This window comes from Mastigoproctus giganteus, chromosome 10 (assembly GCF_048544385.1).
Source record: "Mastigoproctus giganteus isolate SK-2022 chromosome 10, ASM4854438v1, whole genome shotgun sequence".
Taxonomy (NCBI): Eukaryota; Metazoa; Arthropoda; class Arachnida; order Uropygi; family Thelyphonidae; genus Mastigoproctus; species Mastigoproctus giganteus.
In genome coordinates, this window is record NC_143584.1 from 113,367,194 (window position 1) to 113,391,824 (window position 24,631).

Here is a 24,631-nt window from a genome sequence, read left to right on the forward strand (position 1 = left end):
CTTCATTCCTATTTACTTATTACAATGGTGAAGGGTAAGGGACCAATGGAAAGTGAAAGTGCTAGGAAACAAAACAAAATTGATTTAGAAATTAGCATTAGTAGAGGTACATGATGCAAGAAAGAAAGTTTATACAGCATCAGCCAAAAAAAAAAAAAAAAACCCCTTCCCATTTCACTGATTCATTCATTCCAAATGTTTGTCTAGTTCTGCCTTGAATTTATTTAAGCTATCAACTTCCACAACAACAGATGGAAGTTTGTTCCAGTAATCAACTGGAAAGGCAACCTAGTGGAAGTTTGTTCCAGTAACCAGCTGGCTAAAGGCAAACTTCTGCACATCTATTCTACAACTGTCTTTCCTCAGTTTGAATCTATGCTACCTCAGGTTCTTTTGAGCAAGCAGAAGTAGCCTGTCAGCAATGAGCCTGCTCAAACCATTCAAAGCCTTATACATCTGGAGGCTAGGCATCTTGCAGGTGCCTAGTCTCCAGATGCTGCAACTTGCAGGACTTAAGCCTTTTTTCGTAAGCACACTCCTTTGTTCCTCTCACCAATCTTGTTGCCCTTCTCTGTACTCATTCTAGCAACTCCACATCCTTCCTAAAATGAGGCCTCCCGACCTGTATACAGTACTTAAGGTGTAGCCTGACCACTGCCTTATATAAAGGGATAATTACTTCCTTGTCTCTACTAGTGAAATTCCTATATATCATTGACAAAACTCCATGACCTGCTCTGGTAGCCTGTCTGCACTGTAAAGAAAACTTCATATCTGACTGCACAATTACCCCCAGGTCTCTTTCATTCTCCAACTACCCTGAGTGTAACACCACATAGTTGGTACATTTCTCTAGGGTTACTTCTACCCATATGCAGTACTGAAGTTTAACATTTGTCAATGTTAAACTTCAGTTGCCACTTCTCAGCTCATCTTCTCAACTCAACTCTTCTGGATCCTGTTGCAGCAGCATACTCTCATTAACAACCCTGCCAACTTTGGTATCATCTGAAAACTTTGACATTAAGCTTGATGTACCTCCATCATTATCAACAATGGGCCCAACACCGAACCCTGAAGGATACCACTAATAACATTAGTCCATGTAGAGCACTACCCATTGATTACCACTCTGTCTTCTCCCACTCAACCACCCTTTTTTCCATTGTAGCAACTTACCCTTAATACCATACTGCTCCAATTTGTGCAGTAGTCTTCCATGTGCAACAGTATCAAAAGCTTTTCTGAAATCCAAGTATAAGATATCAAAATTATTTTTTGCCTCCAGTTCCTTTGTGACCACATCATAGTATCAAATTGTTCAGACAAGACTTCCCTTTGACAAACCGATTCTGTGTCTGAATTATTACTGTTGTCTTGTGTAGATGATCCTACAATGCTTCTTTAACCAGTGACTCCATTCTTTTCCCTGGAACAGAAGTCAAACTAACAGATCTGTAATTACTCGTGTCACCCTTTGATTCCCCTTTGTGAATTGGAGATACATTTAACACATGCAATCCGTGGGAACTTTTCCCCAAGTTCAATGATGCTCTCATAATTATGGCTAAGGGTTTGCTTACTTCCTTTGCCACTTCCATTAATATAACTGGATAGAACCCATCTACCCCTGGTGCCTTTCTTATGTTTAACTTCAACAATTTCTCCTCCAGTTTGCTCTCAGTTGTTACAAAATCATTTAACTCCCTGTTAGAGTTTGATAAACATCTGGCCCTCTCCTCCTTGAATAACTCCTCATGTGTGATTGTAGATGCAAAATACTAATTTAGTTCGGCAGCTATCACTGAAATCACTGATATCAAGTGGACTAATCTGATTCATCCCCTTCCTTTTAGAGTTTATATAAGTAAAGAAGTCTTTGTTGTTTTTCTTTACATTCTTTGCCAAATTAAGATGATTAATTAAGAAATATGAAGCAGGAAAAGTTTGTCATCTATTGCACAGAATTAGGTTTTGCTGCTTCAGCAGTGAATACTATTTTAAGGGATAGTGCGTGTATAAAAGAACATGTTAAAGGAACAATGCATTTATTATCAACAGTGATCACAAAACAGCATTCAGGTGCTATATCGAAGGTGGAAAAGCTATTAATATGAATGGAAAATCAGATTCAGAAGCAAGTGCCCCTGAGTCCAATGGCCATTCAAGCAAAAGCAAGAAGTATTTATGAAGATATTAAGGATAAGTATGGTGAACTCGAAGCCAAGTTCGTGGCGAGCAATGGGTGGTTTAATAGGTTCAAGCATTGTGCTATTTTCCAAAACATTAAAGTATTCCGTGAAATAAAATTTTGTGATGTGTTTGAGAAAACCCCTACCCTTTCTAAATCTCCACAGCCCTGAACTTCCGCAGTGGCATGCTTATCAGCTGGAGAGTTAATTCTGACAACGATGCTCGAAAGGTAAAACTTGCTGACATTATGCCTGTCTCCTCTCTCTTTTTGTAATTTTATAATTTTGAAATTTTTGTAATTTTGTAAACTTTTGTAATTTTTCCTGCACATGAGATAAAAAAATTGAAGAAATAATTCTATTTACATGTTCATCGAACATTTCTTTTTTTTTTTCTTCAATCAAATTCAGTGCACATAATTGCGAGTGCTCCATATGCATTTATGGAAATTCTGACTTACGTAAAATTCAACTTCGTAAAGTTCTGTGGAACGCAACCCATACATAAGTCGGGAGTGACTAATTTGAATAAATGCAAGGAAGAACTAGTATAAACTGCTAGAGAGGATGGACAAGTGATATGGGAAGTGTTTTTTTTTTTTGCTGATGCTGTACTACTAATAATAATTTCCCACATTTAAACCAAACAGTAATAATTAAGAAGCAAGAAATGAAATTTAAATTTGAAAACAAGTGAAATAATGAGAATTAGGTTAACCAAAACCTCAGTTAATATTCACAGACCAGTAATCTGATCATAAGAATAGAAGCTATGTGCCGTGTTTCAAAAAATATTCTCTTACCATAAGCAAAACACAAAACAATTCTACTCCTCCCCTCTCACCAGACACATTTCCTTGAACCCAATTTCAATATTCAGACCTCAGCTAAGAGGGCATATAGCCATGCACCTGGATTTCTGGGTGAGAAACTTTAATCTTTTTCTTAATATGCTTTTTTCTTTACCAATATTATAATTTGTTTTTTGTCCCAAACTATTAAGCATTGAAAGGGAAGGTTTTTCTGTCCTGTTTCTATTCTGATATTTCCTGTTTTCCATCCATTATTCTCATAGCATCTGAGAATATTGATAAATATCTGGGGTAATTGTGCAGCTGAAGTAATGTAATGGAATTCCCCAAGAGCATTAAAATGCCCTAAAGCATTTTTGCTTCCCCCTTAAAAAATTAATTGAAAAGCATTTGCTATGTTATGGATTGCCTTTTCATTTGCTTACCTGCCCCTTCAAATGGAATGCATCTTCATAGTCAGTGGTGAATTGGACAAACAACTTGAGTAGTCAAGACCTGCTAATTTTCGTAAAGTCGGACAAATGCTAATAATTTATTGTAATTTTTCCTTGTAGTGGATCTGCGATCTCATTATGGATTTAAAATAAACTTTGTGGATTTTTTCCAAAAAAGGATAGTATAAGCTATTTCTGGAATATTAATTTTAGAAATATTATATATTTTTAGTCCCGGGATTATTATGTAGTCCCGACTACTCAAATTGTCTGTCCAATTGTCTAATAAAGTTTCGAGACTGTTGGACCTCCATATTTTACACTATGTTAGTGGTGAATAAGAGTTTAAACTCTGAAAATTTTTTAATGACTGTTTCTTTGGTTTTAATCTGTACAATGGAAAGTTTTAATGGTCCAACTTTATTCTTTGAATGGATGTCAACTTTATCAATTTGCCACTTTGGTATGCATTATTTACAGAATTCACCAGATGTGCTATTCCTTCCCTTAAAATGAAAATGATATTTACCTTTCTCTGTAATGGTAAATACTATTCTCATTTTTTTTCTGGTGACAAAAATCTAACTTCCTTGCATCTTCTGGTCTTACTGATATTAATGCTTAGAAAGAATGTTCAAGATATGGGATAATATACAAAAATTCCTTTTAGAAGCTAGATGTTTCCTACTACCAAGCTTGCTGATACTCTTGGAGCAGTTGTATGTGATCCACTTACAGAGTATAAGTTAGCATTTTCGATGTCTGTATCAGATGAGTGTTAATATTCATTCAACATTCCCAGACTGAAAAGCCAATGACCCCTTTCCTCTTCAAAGCATCAGATAAACTATTAAGAGATTTGATAAACTTTTGTACTTAAATAAAATACACTAGGATTCTTCTGCTGTGAGGCTGTTATGCATTGACACTAAGGCCAGTTTGAGTTAGGAACAATGTAAGTTGCCACCAGATGATTTATTCTGTATTACTGCTGAAAAACAGGCTGACTGCATGATAAGAAAGTCAAATGAAAAGTATCCTTTAAAATAAAGTATCAAGAGGTTATCACCACTAGATCCTGCTATCGTTCAGAAGTAACCAGTGTTTAGACAAAAGAGATTTGGCATGCTGTTGAAAGTAGTTGATGCTAATCAAATAAGTGAAATAGCTGAAATGACAAGAAATATTATAGACTTCTGCATAACTTCAAGACTCCATTCCAGGGCATTTCTTTGTCTTCCTATGATGATGATGATGACACAAAAATTGACTTTATTTATGATAGTTTGTTATCACATGGAATTTCTATGACTGAAAGTGAGTTTTTATATACAAGTCATCACTAATCAAAAACATGCTCGATAAATCAATTACTGCATAGTGGTACATCCACAATGCAGTAAGTGAAGTTGGAGGGATACGGTGAATTAAAATTTACAAGATGATGTTGAAGGAATTATGTAAGAAATGCATGCAAGTTTTATCAGGATTACAAGTTAGAGCTAGGGTGGGGTGAAGAGCTGCTGAAAAAAGAAGTCCATAGAAACAGAACTTAAGATGAAAGTTTTGCTTTCTTAAGAGAATGTTTTCAGTTTTATAACTATTCATTTGTTAAATTTTATTGTGTAATAATTTTCAAACTGATACAGCTTTTTTAAGCAATATCATTTATTCATTGTTTGATTGTGGAATATTAAATGAGAGAAAAAATAAGTAATACTGATTAAAAGTGAGGAGAGGTTGGCTGGAAGGAGAGGAAGGTGGAAAAAAAAACCTGTGCACTTTTTATGATAATCAGTGAAAGTAACAGTGGTTAGAGAAACAACATTTAGAATATTGTAGGAAACCTGTAAATACCCATTATAAAATTTACAACTTCATATTTAACAGAATTTACCTGCAATAACCATTTACTATGCGACCACTCACAACATGAGACATAGGCCTCCAACTATTAATGTTGGCAGCAACTGGAGCACCAAGCAGAATTGCATCTTCAATAATGCCTTCGCATCCTAGAAAAATTAATTTTAAAGGGTCCAAAATTTCCAGTTTATAAAACTGTAAATCCTAGTTATAAATTCATAGTCTGCAATATTAAGTTTGTTACAATTCAAAAATCATTAATTACAAACCAGCTCACTATTATTCAACCTCTTTAGCCAGTATATTTTAATGGACATTTATTTTTTAGTTAAAAATAATTCACACTCTCATAATGAATATATATATATATATATATATATATATATATAAAAAAAAAGAAAAAAAAGAAGTATTATAGATTCTTTCTTTAGTGTATATTGCATCTACTAACAAAATTTCAAGAAAATTTATATTAGAAGCTTCAGTATAAAACTGCCAATGTACTCATCATGTTAAGTTTGGACAGCAATTGAAATCAAACTGAATTCAAATTTAATTGAATACTGCTTTTGTTTGCATGGAACAAAAAAAGTGCATGTTTGGAATTGTCATATGAAAAATATATAGTTTTTTTTTTGTATAATTAATGTTGGTACAAATATGATAATGTAGTGTTGCAAACTAAGTAATCTAACCGAACAGAAGAAGAAAAAAATAATAATAAACAGAAATGTTCATAAATGCTACCAATACTGAGTGTATATCTGATCTTTGATCAAATAAGAGGCTTATCTAGAGAGCCCAGCCCAACAGAAGTGGCAGATGAGTTGAATAGGTATTCTGCAGCAATATTTATAGTTGAAAGAACGTCCAAACCACAGTGGAGCAGTGATCTGTGCCACTGTTCCCCTGTGGTTCAAATGTTCACTTTCATTAAGGGAAGATAAGGCACATGTATGGATAGTATACATCCTGTTATACTCAAAAAGGCTGCATATGGGTGCATAAGCTTGATAGGAATGTTACCTGGATCATCATTAGATTGCAGGATGATCTCCATGAACTGGAGAAGAACTAATGTCTCTCCAATCCAATACACAGGGAGGCATAAAAGTTCTGTTTACTGAATGAGTTTAACATTCCTGTTATCTGTCCCAATCAAACCCATTACCATCTATTATTTACCAGCAAAGGATCATTGGAGAAATCACTATTGGAAACCTACTTCTGATGATTGGCATGGTTCTATGAACATGGTTCCCACTGCTTATGCAAGCTTTCTTCAGATGCAACGTTTTGGTCAGAATATCAGAAGTTTGAGAAGAAAATTTAATGAATTTGAACTATTCCTTACTCAGAAATTTGACCTTATCTGTTTGGTTTAAAGAAATGACTGAAGCTTGTTTAATGCCTAGTACTGTAGGATAGGATGTTCCAGTGTTTAAATTATTGCAAAAATAAGTGTGTGGGAGGGGGGGGGGGTCTTGACCTTGCTGAAAAGCTTATTTAAAATAAGAAATGTTAAACCTCCATCTGATAAATTTTATGCCCAGATTGTTAAGTTTTGTTCAGTTATCTATAGCAGGTGTATAATTAACATTTACTCCACAACTACTGTCAAGGAATCTTATGTAGGCTCTCTCTTTGATTACCTTTAATGTTAATTTAAAGGCATCAAACAACCATAATTAGGGACTTTAACCTCCCCATATGAACTACACGATCAAATTATTTAAGTTTTTTCATTAAGTGAAATAACAATTTGGACTTAAATTTAAGTCCAAATTGTTATCTCACTTACACATGATAATCAACTTCTAGATCTCCTTTTTATTAGTACTGCTGATTATGCTATCATGACTTTTTACTCAATCTTCTCAGGTCATTATCAACCTTCAGGTTTAATCCTATCATTCAATGATTATTTCCCTCTTGTAATGAGGTAATCATCAGGCAGGTATTTGTCCCAAAATTCATAATTAACATTAGCAAGGGCACATGATGCAAGAAAGCAAGCTGCATTTTTTTGGCATCAGCCAAAAAAAAAAAAAAAAAAAAATCCCGCTTCTCATTTCATCCATCCACTCGCTCCAAATGTTTGTCTACTTTTGCCTTGAATCTGTTTAAGCTATCAACTTCTACAACAACAGATGGAAGTTTGTTCCAGCAATCAACCACCCGCTGGCTAAAGCAAACTTCCACACATCTATCCTACAACTGTCTTTCCTCAATTTGAATTTATGCCCCCACAGGTTCTTAATCTGAGCAAGAGGAAATATCCCATCAGCATTGAGCCTGCTCAAACTATTCAAGGCCTTATACACCTCAATCAGATCATCTCGCAAGTGCCTAGTCTCCAGATGCTGGAACTTGCAGAACTTAAGCTTCTCTTGGCAAGAGCACCCCTCTGTTCCTCTCACCAATCTTGTTGCCCTTCTCTGTACTCATTCCGGCAACTCTATATCCTTACTAAAATGAGGCCTCCAGACCTGCATGCAGTACTCAAGGTGTGTCTGACCATTGCCTTATACAAGGGGATAATCACCTCTTGGTCTCTGCTAGCAAAATTACTTGATATCATTGACAAAACTCCATGACCTGATCTGGCATCCCATCTGCACTGCTCAGAAAACTTCATATCTGACTGCACAATTATCCCCAGTTCTCTTTCATTCTCCACTACCCTGAGTGTAACACCACATAGTTGGTACAGTTCTCCAGGGTTATTTCTACCCATATGCAGTACTTTGCATTTGTCAATGATAAACTATAGTTGCAACTTCTCACCCCATCTGCCTAACTTTTCTATATCTAGTTGCAGTAGCATATTGCATTACTGTCATTAACAACTCTTCCAACCTTTGTATCATCTGCAAACTTGGACACTAAGCCTGATATACCTTTATCAATATCATTGATAAATATACAAAACAACAATGGGTCCAGCACTAAACCCTGGAGATGACACTAATAACATTAGTCCATGTAGAACAGTGTCCATTTATTACCACTCTCTGCCATCTCCCACTCAACCATCCCTTTATCCATTGCAGCAACTTGCCCTTAATGCCATATTGCTCCAATTTGTAAAGCAGTCTTCCATGTGCAACAGTATCAAACGCTTTCCTGAAATCCAAGTATATGATATAAAAATTATTTTTTGCATCCAGTATGGTCACATTATTTTTTTGTGACTACATTGTAGTATCCAATCAAATTGGTCATACAAGAATTTGCCTTAACAAACCCATGCTGTGTCTGCACTGTTACTGCAGTCTTGTCAAAGTGATCCTGCAACACTTCTTTAACCAGTGACTCCATTATTTTCCCCAGAACAGAAGTTAAACTAAAAGGTCTATAATTATTTATGTCACCCTTGGAACCCCCTTTGTGAATTGGTTCACAAATGGGGTTCCAAGGGTGACATTAATTCATCTGATATTCATTTAGGTCTAAATCTTGAACAGCATTCTTCGTTGGTATGAAAAGCCTAGTAGATTCCTTCCAGGCTTTCCATTTAGAATTTGCTGTTTTAAACATCATCAATTGATCTCATTATATAGAATTTAAAACTGTCTAAGACCTCTGTAGTCACCTTTACAAAAACAAAAACCCTTCCCTTGATGGTAGTTACATCTTTAAGTAAATCCCACATCAGTACAATGTGATCACTGTCACCTAGTGGTTCCTTTATCTGCAAATTCTTAGTGCATGAACAATCACTGTTGATAATCAGATCAAGAGTATTACTCCCTCTGGTTGCCCCTTGGACATGTTGCTGTAGAAAACAATCTTCCAATAAATCCAAAAAGGCCTTGGTAACGTGCGAGTGACCAAACAACAAGTTTCAGTCAATATCTGGAAAGTTAAAATCCCCCATTACATGACATTCTGATTTACTGGCTGACTATTTCTCTGCACAACTGTTTGTTGTACGCATCAGAGTCATTAGGCCTATAACAAACTCCTACTCTCATTTTCCCTTTCCCAGTGCTTATGTCACATCAAACTGACTCAACATTGCATTGTCCACCCATATCAACTGGATGAACTTCCCTAGATTTTATGTTTCTTAACCAACAGTATAACTCATCCCAGGTAATGCTGTATATTTGGATATATTGGGTAATGAGGCAAGCAAACATTAATATCATTAATGTTTGCTTGGAAATCTCGATAGTTCCAGTGGATAATTTTATCTGTCATTTAGGTTTAGATGATCCCCCAGATTGGTTCCTTGGGGCTGTTTTCGCTTGATCCGCTTTGGTTTTGTATTTTTTTGGAAAATAGGGTATTCCTGTATCCATTTCTTCTTTCAGGAAAATTTCAAGGATGGGGTCCTGTATTTCCTACCATAACATCCATTTGTTCTGTAATCTTTATTTCTATATTATTTTTCTTCTTTTTATTTACTTTTCTCCTGACACTTTCAGCATTATCAGGGGGGAAAGATGGAGACATTAACTATTTCTTCTTGTTGCCTTTGTGGTGGAGAAGATTTGTGAAATTCGGGTGCCATTTCTGAGATTGATTCTCTTGGAGGAATTGTGACTTCCATTTGTGTTCCAGAGAATTTTGAATTAATAAGTCTTGTTTCCAGATTCTTTGTGGTTGTGATGACTGGAGCATATAAAGGTTTATTTTCTATGTTTATTGCAGTTGCTTTTTTTGCTTCTTGATATGCAACTCGCTTTTCTGATTTGTACTTTTGTATTCTTTGATTTCTTTCTTCCAGATTTCACACTCTCTTGAGTATGCAGTATGTTCCCCTTTACAATTTTCACATTTATGATGTTCAGCTGTGCAAATAGAAGTGAGATATTCACTTCTACTTGTGCACGTCGGTTTTCCTCTACATACTGTCTGCAAGTGTCCAAACTTCTGGCAATTGAAACAGCAGAGAGGATTCAGGATGTATGTTCTAATATTGCAATGTAGATATCCTGCTTTTACTGATCTGGGTCGCTTCGCTGTATTAAAAGTGAGTATCAGGTTCTTGTACGGGTGATTATCCGTTCTTTTTTTAATTGTTTGCTTGTTATTTGGTTTTTAGGAGCATTAGCAACTAAGGCCATATTGTTCCGGGGTTATGCGATGGTCATTCCCTGACCTTTTCTGCATCCTCTGTATTTGGTGGTCATAGGCTCGAACCCCAGTCTAATCAAGAAGCGTGTGCTACGCACTGCTGCTGCTCCTGCCCACCTGGTTTCGGAGGTGCCTTTTTAATTGTAATTCTTTTTACATTGATGACTCCTTCTTCCTGAAGTTCGCTTTGAATTTCTGGTTCCAGTACATTTAGAAGGTCCCATCCTATTATTACATCTTTTGATGTATTTAAGGTATTGTGAGGGGGATACAGTTACTCGTATTCCTGCAAAGGTCGTTATTTGTAACAAATTTTCTTTGGAATGTTTAGAATAGGCTGTTTCTATTAAAATATCACCTGATTTTAATCTGTTAACATTTTTTGGTGGGCCGAAATAACTCTGAAGAGTCTTTTATATGATGAAGGGTGACAATTGGCCTACCAATTTCTCAGCATTTGAATGTATTATAAGATATGCTGGGGCATTTAAAGTATTTATGTCAGTTTTAAGTCTCTTTTTGGAGATAGTCTTTTCTGTCACCTTTTTCTAATCATTTTGGATGTATCTCCAAGAGAATTAGATTCTTTATATCTTGGATCACTGCTATTTGGATCCATGAACCTGGTGGATATTTTGGTATTGGAGTCAGTTTGCTCTGTTTCGCTGAAAGGGAGAGCTTTCCTTGCCAGTTTACTGGCTCCACTGCGTGGAGGCAAAAGCAATGCCACCATGTGACCAAGTACTATGAAGTTAGTAATTAAGATATATACAAGAAAAGAAAAGGAAAACAGAACGCTGCTTTCCTTCTTAATCTAGTAAAGTTAATTTCTTTACTATAGATTAGTTAATTGTGTTAAAAAATACTTTAAATAAGGAAACAATTTCTACTTCAAGAAAGAGTGCTAATTCAGAGCAGGGTTGCTTGATCACAGAATCGTTTGGCACCTGGGGCCACACACAGGTTAAAAATCCTTTGCCTCTTAGTATTAGTAGTGGCAAATGATGCAAGAAAGCAAGCTTATAAAAAAAATAAATGAATAAATAAATAAAACTTCCCACATCACTTCCATTCCATTCCCACCAAAAGTTAATCTAGTTCTTTCAATTTATTCAAACTACCCACTTCCACAACAGCTGGAAGTTTGTTTAAACAATCAACCACCAGCCAGCTAAAGGCAAACTTCCACCCATCTATCCTGCAATTACCCTTCCTCAATTTGAATTTATATTTCCTTGTGTGTGGTCTGAGCAAGAAGAACAATGCCATCAGCACTGAGTGTGCTCAATCCATTCAAAGCCTTAAACACCTTAATCAGATCACCTCACAGGTGATTAGTCTCCAGATACTGCAATTTGCAGAACTGAAGAGAGAGAGAGAGAGAGAGCAAAGTTCTGTTCTCACCAACCTCACTGCCCTTCTCTGCACCTGTTACTGCTGATCTAGAACCTTCCAAAAATGAGGCCTCTAGTACTCAAGATATGCCTAACCATTGCCTTATACAATGGGATAACCACTTCCCTTCTAGTAAAGTTCCTATATATCACTGACATGTGATATACAAAACATAATGAGCTGTCCTGGCAACCTACCAGCACAGCTCAGAGAACATCATATCCAAATGCATAATTACACCCTGAGTTTAGTATCACATGGTTGGTACATTAATCTGGCATTACTGTAACCCATAAGCATTTGTCAATATTAAACATTTTTTTCTCAGCCCATCTGTCTAATTTTTCTAGATCGTTTTGCAGTAGCTAACCTTGATTACTCTCATTAACCAACCTTTGTATCATCTGAAAACTTAAGACATTAAGCCTGATATATCTTCATCAACATCATTAGAATCAATAAACAGAACAATGGGCACAGAGCTGAATCCTGAGGGGCTCCACTAATAACATTAGTCCACAAAGAGTAGTTGTTGTTGTGCTGGGTGTTTTTTTGGCACAAGGGCCTCCTGGGCCATATTGTGCCTGTTCTGTTCATGATTAATTTATGGCTGAAACTTTTATAATATAGTTATCAGAGATGATTACATATATTAATATGCTTATTAAGTATTGAAACAGAGCTTCAAAATCTACATTATTGCCAAGTATGTGTTGTAAAGTCAAAGGTTCCTGAAAGTTAGCTAGAGAGAAAAAACTGGATTTCCAGATACTTGAACATTGAGGACACTCTATGAGAATATGTTTGATTGTTAGTTGGGATTGACACAAGGAACATTGAGGAGGGTTCTCTCCCTTAAGCAGAAACAGATGAGTTACATAGGAATGACTGATTCAGAGTCTTGCCAAAATGACTTCTTCTCACCTGCTTCCCATGAAACCAGAGGTTCACAGTTGAGGTTCTTTTTTTAATCTGGAATAGTTTGTTATTGAGTTGAGTTTGTCACAGTTCAGCCCATTGATTCCTGCATGCTGTTTTAATAATGGATCTATAGTCAGTGCACGGCACTTTTAGATGGCAGAAAGATCCATTATCAGGATGTTTAGCAGCATGATCCGCACATTTATTACCTGGAATGCCAACATGACCAGGGATCCAATAGAATGTGACCATCCGGTTGGACGTTTGATATTGATATACAGCAGACTCGTGATTTACCAGGATCGGATTAACCAGGACACTTCAAGATTCCAAATAAAAAAAATAAACAAGAAATCATAAAATTCAAGTACTTACTAGAGTAGGTATAAACAGATGTTTTGCAAGTCATAAATAAGCAAAAAGAGGCAGGGTTATAAGTCGTCATTGGGAGATTAATGTACCTATTTTATTGCAACCCCTGTTGCTTAAAAAAAAAAAAAAACTAACTAAACAAATGTTTAGTTTGTTTTAGTGCGTCACGTCGATTGTTGTGTTCTGTTGCACCGCAAAAGGCCAAATTTTGTTTCTTTATGCATGTGACAATGTCGGAATTTTTTTTTTTATAGTAACTCCTTTTTTTTTTGTTTAGAAATCGCGAAAATGATGGACAAATGCAACAGCTGTGCTTTCAATTAAACAAAAACTTGAAATTATTCAAAAGTTTGAAAACGGTACATCTGTTAAATCTCTAATGAACCATTATAATGTTGGTGACCAAACCATATGCGAAATTGTAAAAAGTAAAGGGAAGCATTGTATTGGACACGTGAGTAGTGCGTGGCAAGTTTTTTCACTTTTTATCTATCACCATACTTTTTATGTAGGTTGCTGAACATTTTTTGATACAATAAGTTCCCAACTTACGTAGTTTCAGACTTACATTATGTTATTTATATTTTTTTATGACTGAAGATTTCAGTGATTTTTTTTTTTTTTTTTTGATTTGGTAGTTGTTGGCGCATCGGCTTCTGTGGCCATATTGCACCTCCCAAGGTTTTTTTGCAGTACTTTGATCCAAGCCCGAGGTGGGAATCGAACCCGCGACCTTTGGGTTGCCGGGCAGGTACTTTACCCACTCGGCTAGCCCGGTCGGCCAAGAAGATTTCAGTGAAGGGGACACACATTTCCCTATAATAACGTAAAAACCCACAGAATTCCAGCTATCGGTATTATCGCAAATGCAAAAAGATAGTTTACTACCCGTTTATAATTAATTTCACTAACAGAAAAGCCCAATAAAACAGAAAGTGCAAATTGTTTTCACTGTTTTATGGCAGCGATCTCCAGAAATGTGCTTTAGTAAAATATGAGCTCGCGTGGAGTGATAATAGTGAGTTTTTGCCTTAACCTTTATAGAAAATTTCATTTTGACCATTATTGTGGTGCCGAATAACTGGTACTAGTAAATCTATCAAGAAAAGGAAAGTGATCAAGTTGGATCAGAAAATTAAAATAATAAGGATGTATGAAAATGGCAAACATTAACAAGTATCGTACGGAATTCAGATTTGTCAGTGTCAACAGTGAACACAATAGAGGAGAAAAACAGAATACAAGAAGCAGTCAGCACCAATAAAGGTCAACTATAATAACCAAGGCTACAAAATACATACCAGTTTTTACAGTACAATAACATGCGTTTTTTCTTCCTTTTATGTTTTCTTTTCTTACATGCCATTTTGGCTACTTCACCACTGTCCCCAGATTAAGTTTTTAATTGAACTAATTAAAAATATATAACTACTTTTCTATATTTATAACTAATATATAAAAAAATATATAACTATTTTTTTCTTCATTCTTTTGAGATATTATGTGGTTTTTGTAATTTTGGCATATCAGGGATATAGTAGCAATATTTTATTGCTTACTATATCGCTGAAATTGATTATCCGGGAATATTTTTTTTACCATCTATCCCGGAAAATTGAGTCTTCTGTAATTGAGACTGGATCTGTTTCAGAATGGGATGGTGGGAAGAAGTAGTAGATTGAAAGGCAGTGACTGCACTTAAGGAGTCTGTATATATAAGAGCTTGCTTGAAATGCTGCTTGGTTATATTATCTAGGGGGATAGTTTTATTGCATACAATTCTGCTGTATAGATACTGCATTCTGTAGGAAGAGGCACGGCTATTGAGAAGGTAGAAAAAATTGCTGCAGCACCTACAGCTTCATCTGCTTTTGAGCCGTCAGTATAAATAAGTAGTTTCTCTTGAGTTTTCTGAAGGGGGGCTTCATGTAGTTGCTGTAAGTTTTTGTTTGGCAGGGAGCCTTTTCCCCATCTGAGAAAGAAATTATCACAAGGAGGTGTGGATTGAATCCAGTAATGTTCAGAAGTATCATCTTCGAGGATATGTTGAAAGTTAATATTCCAACTAGGCATCAGCTCTTGCAATCTAAGACCTGTTGGGCAGTTTTCATTAGGTTTATTACGGTATAGCATTATATACTGAGGGTCAAACAGGTATTCCCATCTGGGATGAGATGGAATACTTTTAATTTTTGCAGCATAGCTACATAGTAAGGATTTTCATCTGAGGTGCAGTGGGGGTTCATTTGCCTCAAAATACAGGCTGTGGACTGGAGATGTTCTGAAGGCTCCCGTGGGTATCCTTAAGGCAGTATATTGAATGGTATTCAGACGTAGCAAGGAACTGTTTCTTGCAGAGTCGTAAGAGGGAGTGTCTATCAGGACCCCAGGAGTTAGCGGAGTCAGCTCTTAAGATGTTTAGTTTCTTTAGATAGGCCGTTCTAAGGTAGGCTATATGATTGGAAAAGTTAAGTTTATTGTCTAAATATAAACCCAATAAACGAAAATTGTTGGTAAGAGGAATCAGGTTGTTTCTTTAAATATATTTCAGGATCCGGATGAAATTTGCATATTTTACAGACATGAATTGCAGTCGATTTATTTTCTGCTAAGGAATATCCATTTCATTGTAACCATGATTCTATTCTGACTATGGATAGTTGAAGCTGCCTTTCAATGGTATTTATAGTTTGTGACTGACAAGAGATAGTGTGTTTAGGGTCTAACGGCACCAGGGGTTTCTCCCATCTCCGCGTAATATACATTGTGGTGTTATGCAGAACACTGTAGAGGTCAGAGGTTTAAAAGTGTGTGGATATTGTGGCGTAATGTTTTGTACCGTTGTTCATCTGGTCTTTTAGCCGTTGGGTCTCAAATGAGGCCCACCGTTGCCCACACTTTACCTCGTGGAGGCAGACCAGGTACACCAGTATTTTAGAAATTTACTATTTACTCTGGCAGGTCCTGCCACCTAATTTCCTGAGTTTCAGTGGCTAGGACCTAAAAAAAAAAAAAAAAAAAATGGAGGCGGGGGAGAAACGCTAGAAATTGGGTCAGGCTGAGATATAAGTTATACAGGTTAGAGTTTTTTTTTTTTTTTTTTTTTTTTTTTTTAATTTTAGTGTGGGGCTTGTGTAGTTTTGGCAAGGGTCAAATGCTAGTCGCAAGATAGCTAGAGAGGGAAGGTAGACTGAAGACTGGGGGGTGAAAGACAGAAATATGGGGTCAATAGTGAAGATAACCCCAAAAGTCGGCAGGGCAGGCCCATGCCTCACCAGGTGAAGATAGGGGATGGCAGGGGGGCTACAGAGTAACCATTCCCTGCCAAGGGAAGGGAAAGAAAGTGAACCAAGTGAGACAAGAGATAATGAGGTCATCGGCAAACATGGATGATTCAACTGTTTTTGTACGTCTTGTGTCATATTTGTAATTCTTATTGTGAATAATGTTGCGCTTAGGATGGAACTCTGCGGTACACCCTCTTCTTGTTCGAATGATTTAGATAAACTGTTCATATATCTGACCTGAAACGTTCTGTGGTGCAAGAAGTTTTGTATAAATTGGAGTAACTGCCCCCTTAACTGCCCCAAAAAGGTTAATCAATGTCAAGATTAACCATAACCAGATGTTGTCTCCTTACAAAAGCATTGCAGATGTTGGCTTCTGCTTTGATCATCATGTCTAAGGTTGAGTGATTTTTCAGAAACCCATACTGGTTTCGGTTTAGCAGATTGTTAGTTTCCAGAAACCACATTAGCAGCCTGTGAACCATTTTTTCTAGGACTTTGCCTAAACAGCTAGTCAGTGAAATTGGCCTGTAATTATGTGGGATGGTATGATCCTTCCCTGGCTTTGGAAATGCTAGTACAATTGAGTGACGCTAGGAGTGCGAATAAGCATTTTCTAAAAATATTCGGTTGGAGAAATTCAACAGGGAGTTTATTGCTTTGTTATTTAGCTTTTTTAACATTATATAGCAGACTCCATCCAGACCAGCAGTAGTAACGGATGTTTTATTGAGAGATTGTAAAAGTTCTGTTAATGTGAATGGCTGATTATACAGGTGTGATACCATGGTAGAGAAGTTTATTTTATGTTTTTCTGCAGATGACTTAATTTTTTTTAAAGTTTGGCTGTATGTGGACACTGCTGATACATTGGAAAAAGATTTGGCTAATGTATTTGCTATTGCTGTTGACAACTCTTATCCTTTACAGTTTAGGACTGAGGCTGAGACTGCACGTATTTATCATTAAGTGCTTGGATTTTCTTCCAGATGAGTCTGTTGTCCATGTCCTTTTTAATGGTGGAAATATAGCCTATCCAGGAATCTTTCTTTGCTTTTCTTCTTATTTTGCGGAAATTGGCCTTGAGTCTTTTAAAGTTAATAAGATTACCAGTTGTAGGGAATTTTCAAAATAAATTCCAAGCTCTATTTTTTTCTTGTTTAGCATGTGTGCAATCCTGATTCCACCAGAAATTGCTATTTACTTTTCCCAGGCACAGATTTAGGTATTGCAGAAGTAGCAGCTTGTAATATCTGGTTGATCAGTGACATTATCTATGGGTTGGGACTGGATTATATCATCATCAAACTGAATTGGAGAGATGTATTCATGCCAGCGAGCCATACGGAATTTCGAGCTGGAGCACTGCAATGGGAACAAGTTTACTCATGTTTGAATCTTACAAAGGATTGGTAGATGATCACTGTTTAGTGGGTTATCAAGAACTGACCACTCCGTAATTGGCATATATGGAGGGAGAATAGATTGAGAGATTTATAACAGTCATGGATCCCATAGACAAATGGATATAGGTAGGCTCACCAGTGTTTAACAGGGTAAGATGATGAGTATCAATCAGGGATTCTATTAGTTTGCCCCTTTTATCTATTGCTGGAGATCTCCATGGCGAATGATGAGCATTGAAGTCCCCGAATAACCAGAAGGGAGATGGTAGCTGATCTATTTGGCTCTCTAAGTCGCCTGAGGAGAAAGAGAAATTTAGAGGGAGGTGTATATAGAAGCTATTGTGAGAGTGATACCTATTACAATGCGCACTTCCACTACTTCAAAAAAAATCTGAAGAGAATCATGTTTGGATGGAATATTGTTTCTGACAATAATCGCCACCCCTCCATGAGCTGGCATGTCAATACTCCTATCTCATCTATAGATAACATAGTTTTTGACGGTAGGACACAGTCGAGAATTTAAAAGAGTTTCCTGTAAAGCTATGGCAGCTGGTGCATACTGATCGATGAGATCCTGCAAATCATCTTTTGTATTCTGAAAGCATCTACAATTCCACTGAAGGATTCTTTCCATAGTGATTTTATGGGTTGTTTTTGGTCCTGACTGTTTTTGGTTGTATTGGTCTATTTTTGTCTTGTCTTTCTTAGAAAAGAAGAGGCAGGTCACATCCATCTCATCGGTTGTATGTAATTCTAGGATTCCATCATCTGAATCATGATGTTTGCCAATGTCCATCCCAGTGGAGAGTGATGCTTGCGGTTTCATGGTTTCTGTTACTTTTGGTTTTATTGTTGATGGAAAATCGGTTTTTTTTTAAATTTTTTTTATGAAAACCCCAAACACAAAAGGTATCAAAACCTATAAGTACTTAGTACCGTGCATGGGTTGAAGAAGTATGGGGGGGGGGGATGCCGGAAACTTTGCTCTAGAGACTAAACACGGTTGGTATGGTAATTGGAGTATTACTGGCTTGTTCAGTAGTTTGTTGTGTAGGACACTGTTTTGAAATAGAGAGAAACAAATGTGCCCAATTCGCAATAGATATATTTAGAGGAACTGGAAATGTTGAGCTGCTGTGGCATATGTGCGCTTTGTCTCTGTTTTGATTATCTGTCTTCTCGCCTCTTAATATGTCACTTTTTCTATTTTATATTTCAAAATTTTTTTTTCCTTGCTTCCATAATTCACATTTTTGAGAAAGCTGGATCATTACCCTTCCAGTAATGGTAATGGTGTAGTCAGATTGGTTATGTTTCTTTGAATCACAGTTGGGATATATTGCCTCACCTTGACATGCAGTTTGTGAGTGTCCGTATTTTTGGCATTTGTAGCACCTGATGGGATTCGGAATATATGGTCGGACACGGCAATGCAGGTAGCCTGCTTTTACAGATGTTGGCAAGTTAGGAGTACTAAAAGTAAGAATTATACTCCTTGTTAGAACCAGAGTACCATCTTTTCGGGTCTTGATTCTACTTGCTTGGATGATCTTTTGATCGTGTAATTCTTGGACAATTTCCTCCTCTGATACAAGTAATAAGTCCCATTCTGTTATTACTCCCTTAGAGGAGTTTAAGGTGACAAGGGGAGTAACTTTTATTGGGTGTCCCAAAGGTTGTGAGCTTTAATAGCTTCGCAGTACGTTGAGGTTGAGTAGTCTCTATCAAAAGATTGCCTGACTGGAGTCGCCTTACCGATTTAGGTGAACCAGCAGCAGACTCAATGCATTTCTGCACTAGGAAGGGTGATAATTTGCTCAGCGGCTGATCTGATAGTGAATGTAAGACTCTCCTCTTGAGGGTTTGTTTTCAACCAGTTCGATTGAAAGTAGTCATCATCGGTGTCATTTATCACTAGTTTTGAGCTTGATGGCTCTAAAGGTGTATACATTTTGTTATCCATCTTTGCTTCTTTCAACCCTGGGAGAGTGGATTTCTTCTCCCAGGTTAGCGGCCCCGCCACAGGGAGGCAGGAGCAGTGATGCTAGAGTGACCAAGCGGTATAAAATAAAAAGTTAGTGTTAATCTAAAGGAAAAAGAAAGAAAGGTGGCTTTCCTTTCTTAAATTTGCTTACAATTCGTAAGACTAAGTTTGTTATTGATTAACAAGGATGTAAAAAAACTTTTCAAACTGAAGAACTGTGGCTTTGGGTAAATGCTCTATGAATCACTCGAAAATCGCTTGATCACTATAATGCTTGGCACCTGGGGGCCACACAAAGAGTAGTGTTCATTGATAACCACTCTCTGTCTTCTCCAATCAAACATCCCTTATCCCATAGCAGTAACTTGCCCTTAATGTCACATTACTAAAATTTGTATAACAGTCTTTTATGTGCAACAGTATCAAAAGCGTTCCTGAAATCCAAATATATGATACCAAAATTATTTTTTGTATCCTGTTCCTTTATTACAGTATCCAATCAGATTGGTCAGACAAGTAATCCCTTAACAAAGCCATAGTATGACTGTAGTATAATTGCATTCCTGTCTAGATGGTCCTGCATTACTTCTTTAACCAGTGAATCCATTATTTTCCCTAGAACTGAAACTGAACTAACAAATCTGTAATTGCTCATGTCATCTTTTGATTCCTCCTTTGTGAACTAGGAATACTTTTGCACATCCCCAGTCCATAGGGACGTCCCTTGAATCCAAAGATGCTCTCATAATTATGGCTAGAGGTTCGCTTACCTCCTTTACTGCCTCCCTTAACTGTATCCCCGTCCGCTGGGGTACGTACCAGCCCCAACTGGGTTCAGCAAGTTAATTCTATAATTTTTACTCTAATTACAGAGCCGAAACTCGCTATAGTTGGGGCCAGAACTGTTTTCTTGAATTTTCCCACTTAAATTTTCAAAACCTTCTATTGAATTTCACGCAAATGACAAAAATGTGACATCAAGTATGCAATTTTTTAGGCCTTTTCAATTAATTTTTTTACCCCCGCCCTAACCAGCCTAGAGCTTATGAAACCCAACACTTGATTCGTTTCTTGGTGGAAAGTGCGTGAATTTCTTTTTACAGAGAGGAGCAGTTCTGATAAACAACTCCGCGTGAATACGAGCGAAGCGTGGGAGGTATATATCACGTCACCAGTACAGCTACATCGAGACGGTAAGGGAGAAGTGTAAATAAACAAAAGACGAACAGGAGCTACTGTTTTTGACATAAGAAGCAATAATGCCATACAGTACCAATAACAGTTTATGGAAGGTGAACAGATCGTATATCCTATCTTCAACGTGTATTGCTCCTACGAACAGAAGATCAAGGAAATTCATCTGTTGGAAACGGGAAAAACTGATGTAAAACTGATAACACTGCAATGCGCATTTGATAAAAAAAAAAAAAAAGTTTGCTTTATTGTAATTGTTTTTAGTAAACAATATCAGAACAGCAGTTTCCTGGGTTTGATCTTCTAACCAAATTTTGAGAAAATATTTCTATTTATAGCTGCGTTATAAACTTCGAAACTGGTGCATCAAAAGAAAGAAAAAAAAAAAAATCATCCGCTATGAATTTCTTTCTTTCTTGAAATGTGTATTGTTCACATAACTGCAATATTTGTAACAATACAAAGCTAACAGATTACAATTAACGGCTGCTCAAAAAGTATCGTTAGAAGATATTTGCTTGTTAGGCTTTGATGTCATCGCAAAGGGAGAAATTCTGTTTTAGCTAAGAAGACGAATAAATTCACTATCCACGGTCATAATGCTGTTCTGAACTGCAATAAACAGATAAACTCCGCTGACAAATAGACTTACTCCCCATCACTTTTATTGTTTTACTGTGGTTTTTGGCAGATGAGTCAGTGACCTAAATGCAGTGCGGTTTCTTGTATTTGCTCTCTCTCTCTCTCTCTCTCTCTCCCCCCCTTCTCTATTTCGGGATCTCTGACCGTGTGGTCATCACGTAATATAAACAGAAAATTTGTTTGTCGGAATGCTGCCCATCAATTATCAACTCTTTTACCGACCTTCTAATGTATGTTGTGTTCAAATAATCCACTTTGCGAAATTCGAAAGTGCTACATCAATTAGGAGCAAAAACGGTTTCCCTCAACATAATGAATTACTTTATAGGTATAATAATGATTTTACTGACTGGAAGAAAGTGTCCACAATAAAACAATTGTACAAGACGAAAACATGCGGTCACTAAAAGGATAAGCAATACAGCGATGTTTGAAATTTATAATGCAGTTCACTAGCTAATATTTCCAGAGGAATTATTCTGGATTTTTTATCAAATGAGCACCAGAACAAAATCGGACTAATTAGTAATTCTGCATCCTAGGATGAACTGACTAATTAGAACTCCAGCATCTGTGATGAAAGTTCGTGCACACCGATATCGTTTGCTACAGCAATAATATAAAGAAACGAAGCAAAATATTGTAACAGAGCTATAATGCAAAATAATGTTAGAAAGTAAAAATGCAAAATATTGTTCTCTAAAACAATTGCAGTTTCGGCATCCTAGGATGAAGCTGACTTAGAGCTGCAATGCTGTTTTTTTTTTTTTTATTATTATTATTTATTTTCTTTATTTATTTTTTGTTTTTGTATGGGCGGCTCCTAGAACAAAAGTTCATCTCGGCCTCGTTGCTCTGTTCAGTTTTTACGCATTGTCAGGGTAAGGCCAGTGTGTGTCGTGAAAAAAAAAAAAATCATCCCGCTTAGGAATATCCCATGTTGGATGAAGACAGATGAAAAGGAAGGCAAGAGAGAGAGAAAATTTTTTCATTCCGCACGGGAGAAAGTGACAGGAAAGAAAAACTGTTTGTGAGCTTATGTGTGTGTTCTGTATTGTGATGTTGTATTTGGGCATTCTGGCTACCTGGAAGCAGCGATCACCTGGATGACTGCCTCCAGGTACTCGTCCCTAGCAGGAGGGCAAGATCTCCCCTACTAACTGCACGCCCTCCTCCCTGGGGAACTACTAGTAGTAGTAGTGGCATGTGATGCAAGAAAGCAAGTGTATGAGCTTATGCAGCATCAGCCAAAAAAAAAAAGTTCCCAGGGAGGAAAGAAAAACTTGTATAAGATGAAGAGAGGGAAGGAGAAAAGAGGAGAAGCACTATCCTGGCCCAGGGAAGCCCCAATCCAGGATGGATTGCTAGAATAACAAGAAAAAAAAAAAATAATATAATAAAATAAAATAAATAAATAATAATAAATAAAATAAATGAAAGTTAGCGCTCTGGACCTTTGACAATCTCTTGGCCTTCTGCCCACCAAAAGGGTATTTTTCATTTCTCTCTCTCTCTCTCTCTCTCTCTCTCTCTCTCTCTCCAGGGTCGGACTAGAAAGGATGGACTCCCTCCCCTAAGGAGTTTTTTCCCCTCAAGTGAAAGAAGGGAATTGGAAATTTCATGAAAATGAACCCTGTTTTTCTTCATTCGGCAAACGGCTATTCTGTCAGCGCAAGAGAAGTGAAATTACATTTGCAGCTCAGAATGGAATTGAAACATTGAAACACACGACATTTTATGGTGAATTTTTCGGGCATTGTGTGATAATGAAAATTCAATTTTTCTCTGGAAATTTTTTGATGATATCAAATGCATATCAAGGAAATATTGAAGTATTCAATAACAATTACTTACAATTTCCCAATCCCTCACTACGAGTAACGGATTGTTCTCACAATCTGTTACTAGCTGCGCATTTTTTTTTCGTTTGTACACCAGTGAGATGCATGTGAAGTTTCTTCGATATCAGTTTTCGAAGTTTATAACACAGCTATGAATAGAAATATTTTCTTGAAATTTCGTAAGAAGATCAAATATACATCCATGAAACTGCTGTTCCGATTTAGTCCTCTAGAAACAATTACAATAAAGCGAACTTTTTTTTTTTTATGAAATGCGCATTGTAGTGATCAGTTTTACGACAGTTTTTTTCTTTCCGCTTCCAGTAGATGAATTTCTTTGATTTTTTTTTAGTAGATAATACCTATTGAAGAAAGGAAATGCAATATTTTAGTTTTTCAAAACCAATTCGTTGCAATTCTTTCGTACAACAATTACGAAAAGCAATAAAGCTACTGTTGTGAGTGAGCCATGCAAATTAGTGTTCACAAGTAATGATGCTCAACTGTTTGTTTTCCACGAAAGTTGTTTACAGTTTCATTTTCTCCTTGGATCACCTTGGTAACGTTAATGACGTAAGCTTGACCAGTCAATTATCTCTCTGTGTGCGTTGATTCGTTTTAGCCAGAGGCGCCGAGCTGATGCGCGAATTTTTGAACTAATGAAGTAATGCGTTTTATTTTCAAAGCTTGGATCTTGTTTTGCCGACATCAAAATTTAATAAATTGAAATGTGATCATTCATTTTTGCTGTTTTAGAGTGAATTAATAGTTTTTGCTGAGTGCTAAGGGTAGGAAATCAAAGAATATACTTCTGTTTATGTAGAGTTTCAATTTGGAAAATTGAGTAGAAATTATGAAAATTATTAGTTTTCTTCGGGGGGAGCAACTTTCGAGTTAGGGTTAAAAATTAGACAAAAACAGGGTGGACTTTGACCGGGTTAATATATTTGGATAGATCCTATCCACCCCAAGTGTGGAGAAGACATTTGTTCCCACACTTAGGAGAGAGAGAGAGCTTGTTATTTTCGAGGATGTGTGCTTTATTTCATGGCCCCTCATATTAGTGTCTGCATAACCCACAGGATATTATGTCCATTAAGGTCACCTAATAAAAGAACAGGAGAGGCAGTTGTGAAATGAGATCATCTGGGAGATGTTGATGTTGGCATTACTGAACAGACTGTTGGAAGAAACCCT

At 36.7% G+C, this 24,631-nt stretch overlaps 1 protein-coding gene across 1 annotated transcript in view; it reads right to left on the reverse strand.

Moving 5' to 3' along the window:
• The window catches only part of LOC150079228 (transmembrane and coiled-coil domain-containing protein 4-like), a 237,891-nt gene that overhangs the window by 29,022 nt on the left and 184,238 nt on the right, over positions 1–24,631 (reverse strand). The window contains exon 12 of the mRNA XM_090382998.1: positions 5,336–5,453. Within this exon, the coding sequence (XP_090239124.1) occupies positions 5,336–5,453 (118 nt within the window). The remainder of the gene's footprint in view (positions 1–5,335; positions 5,454–24,631) is intronic.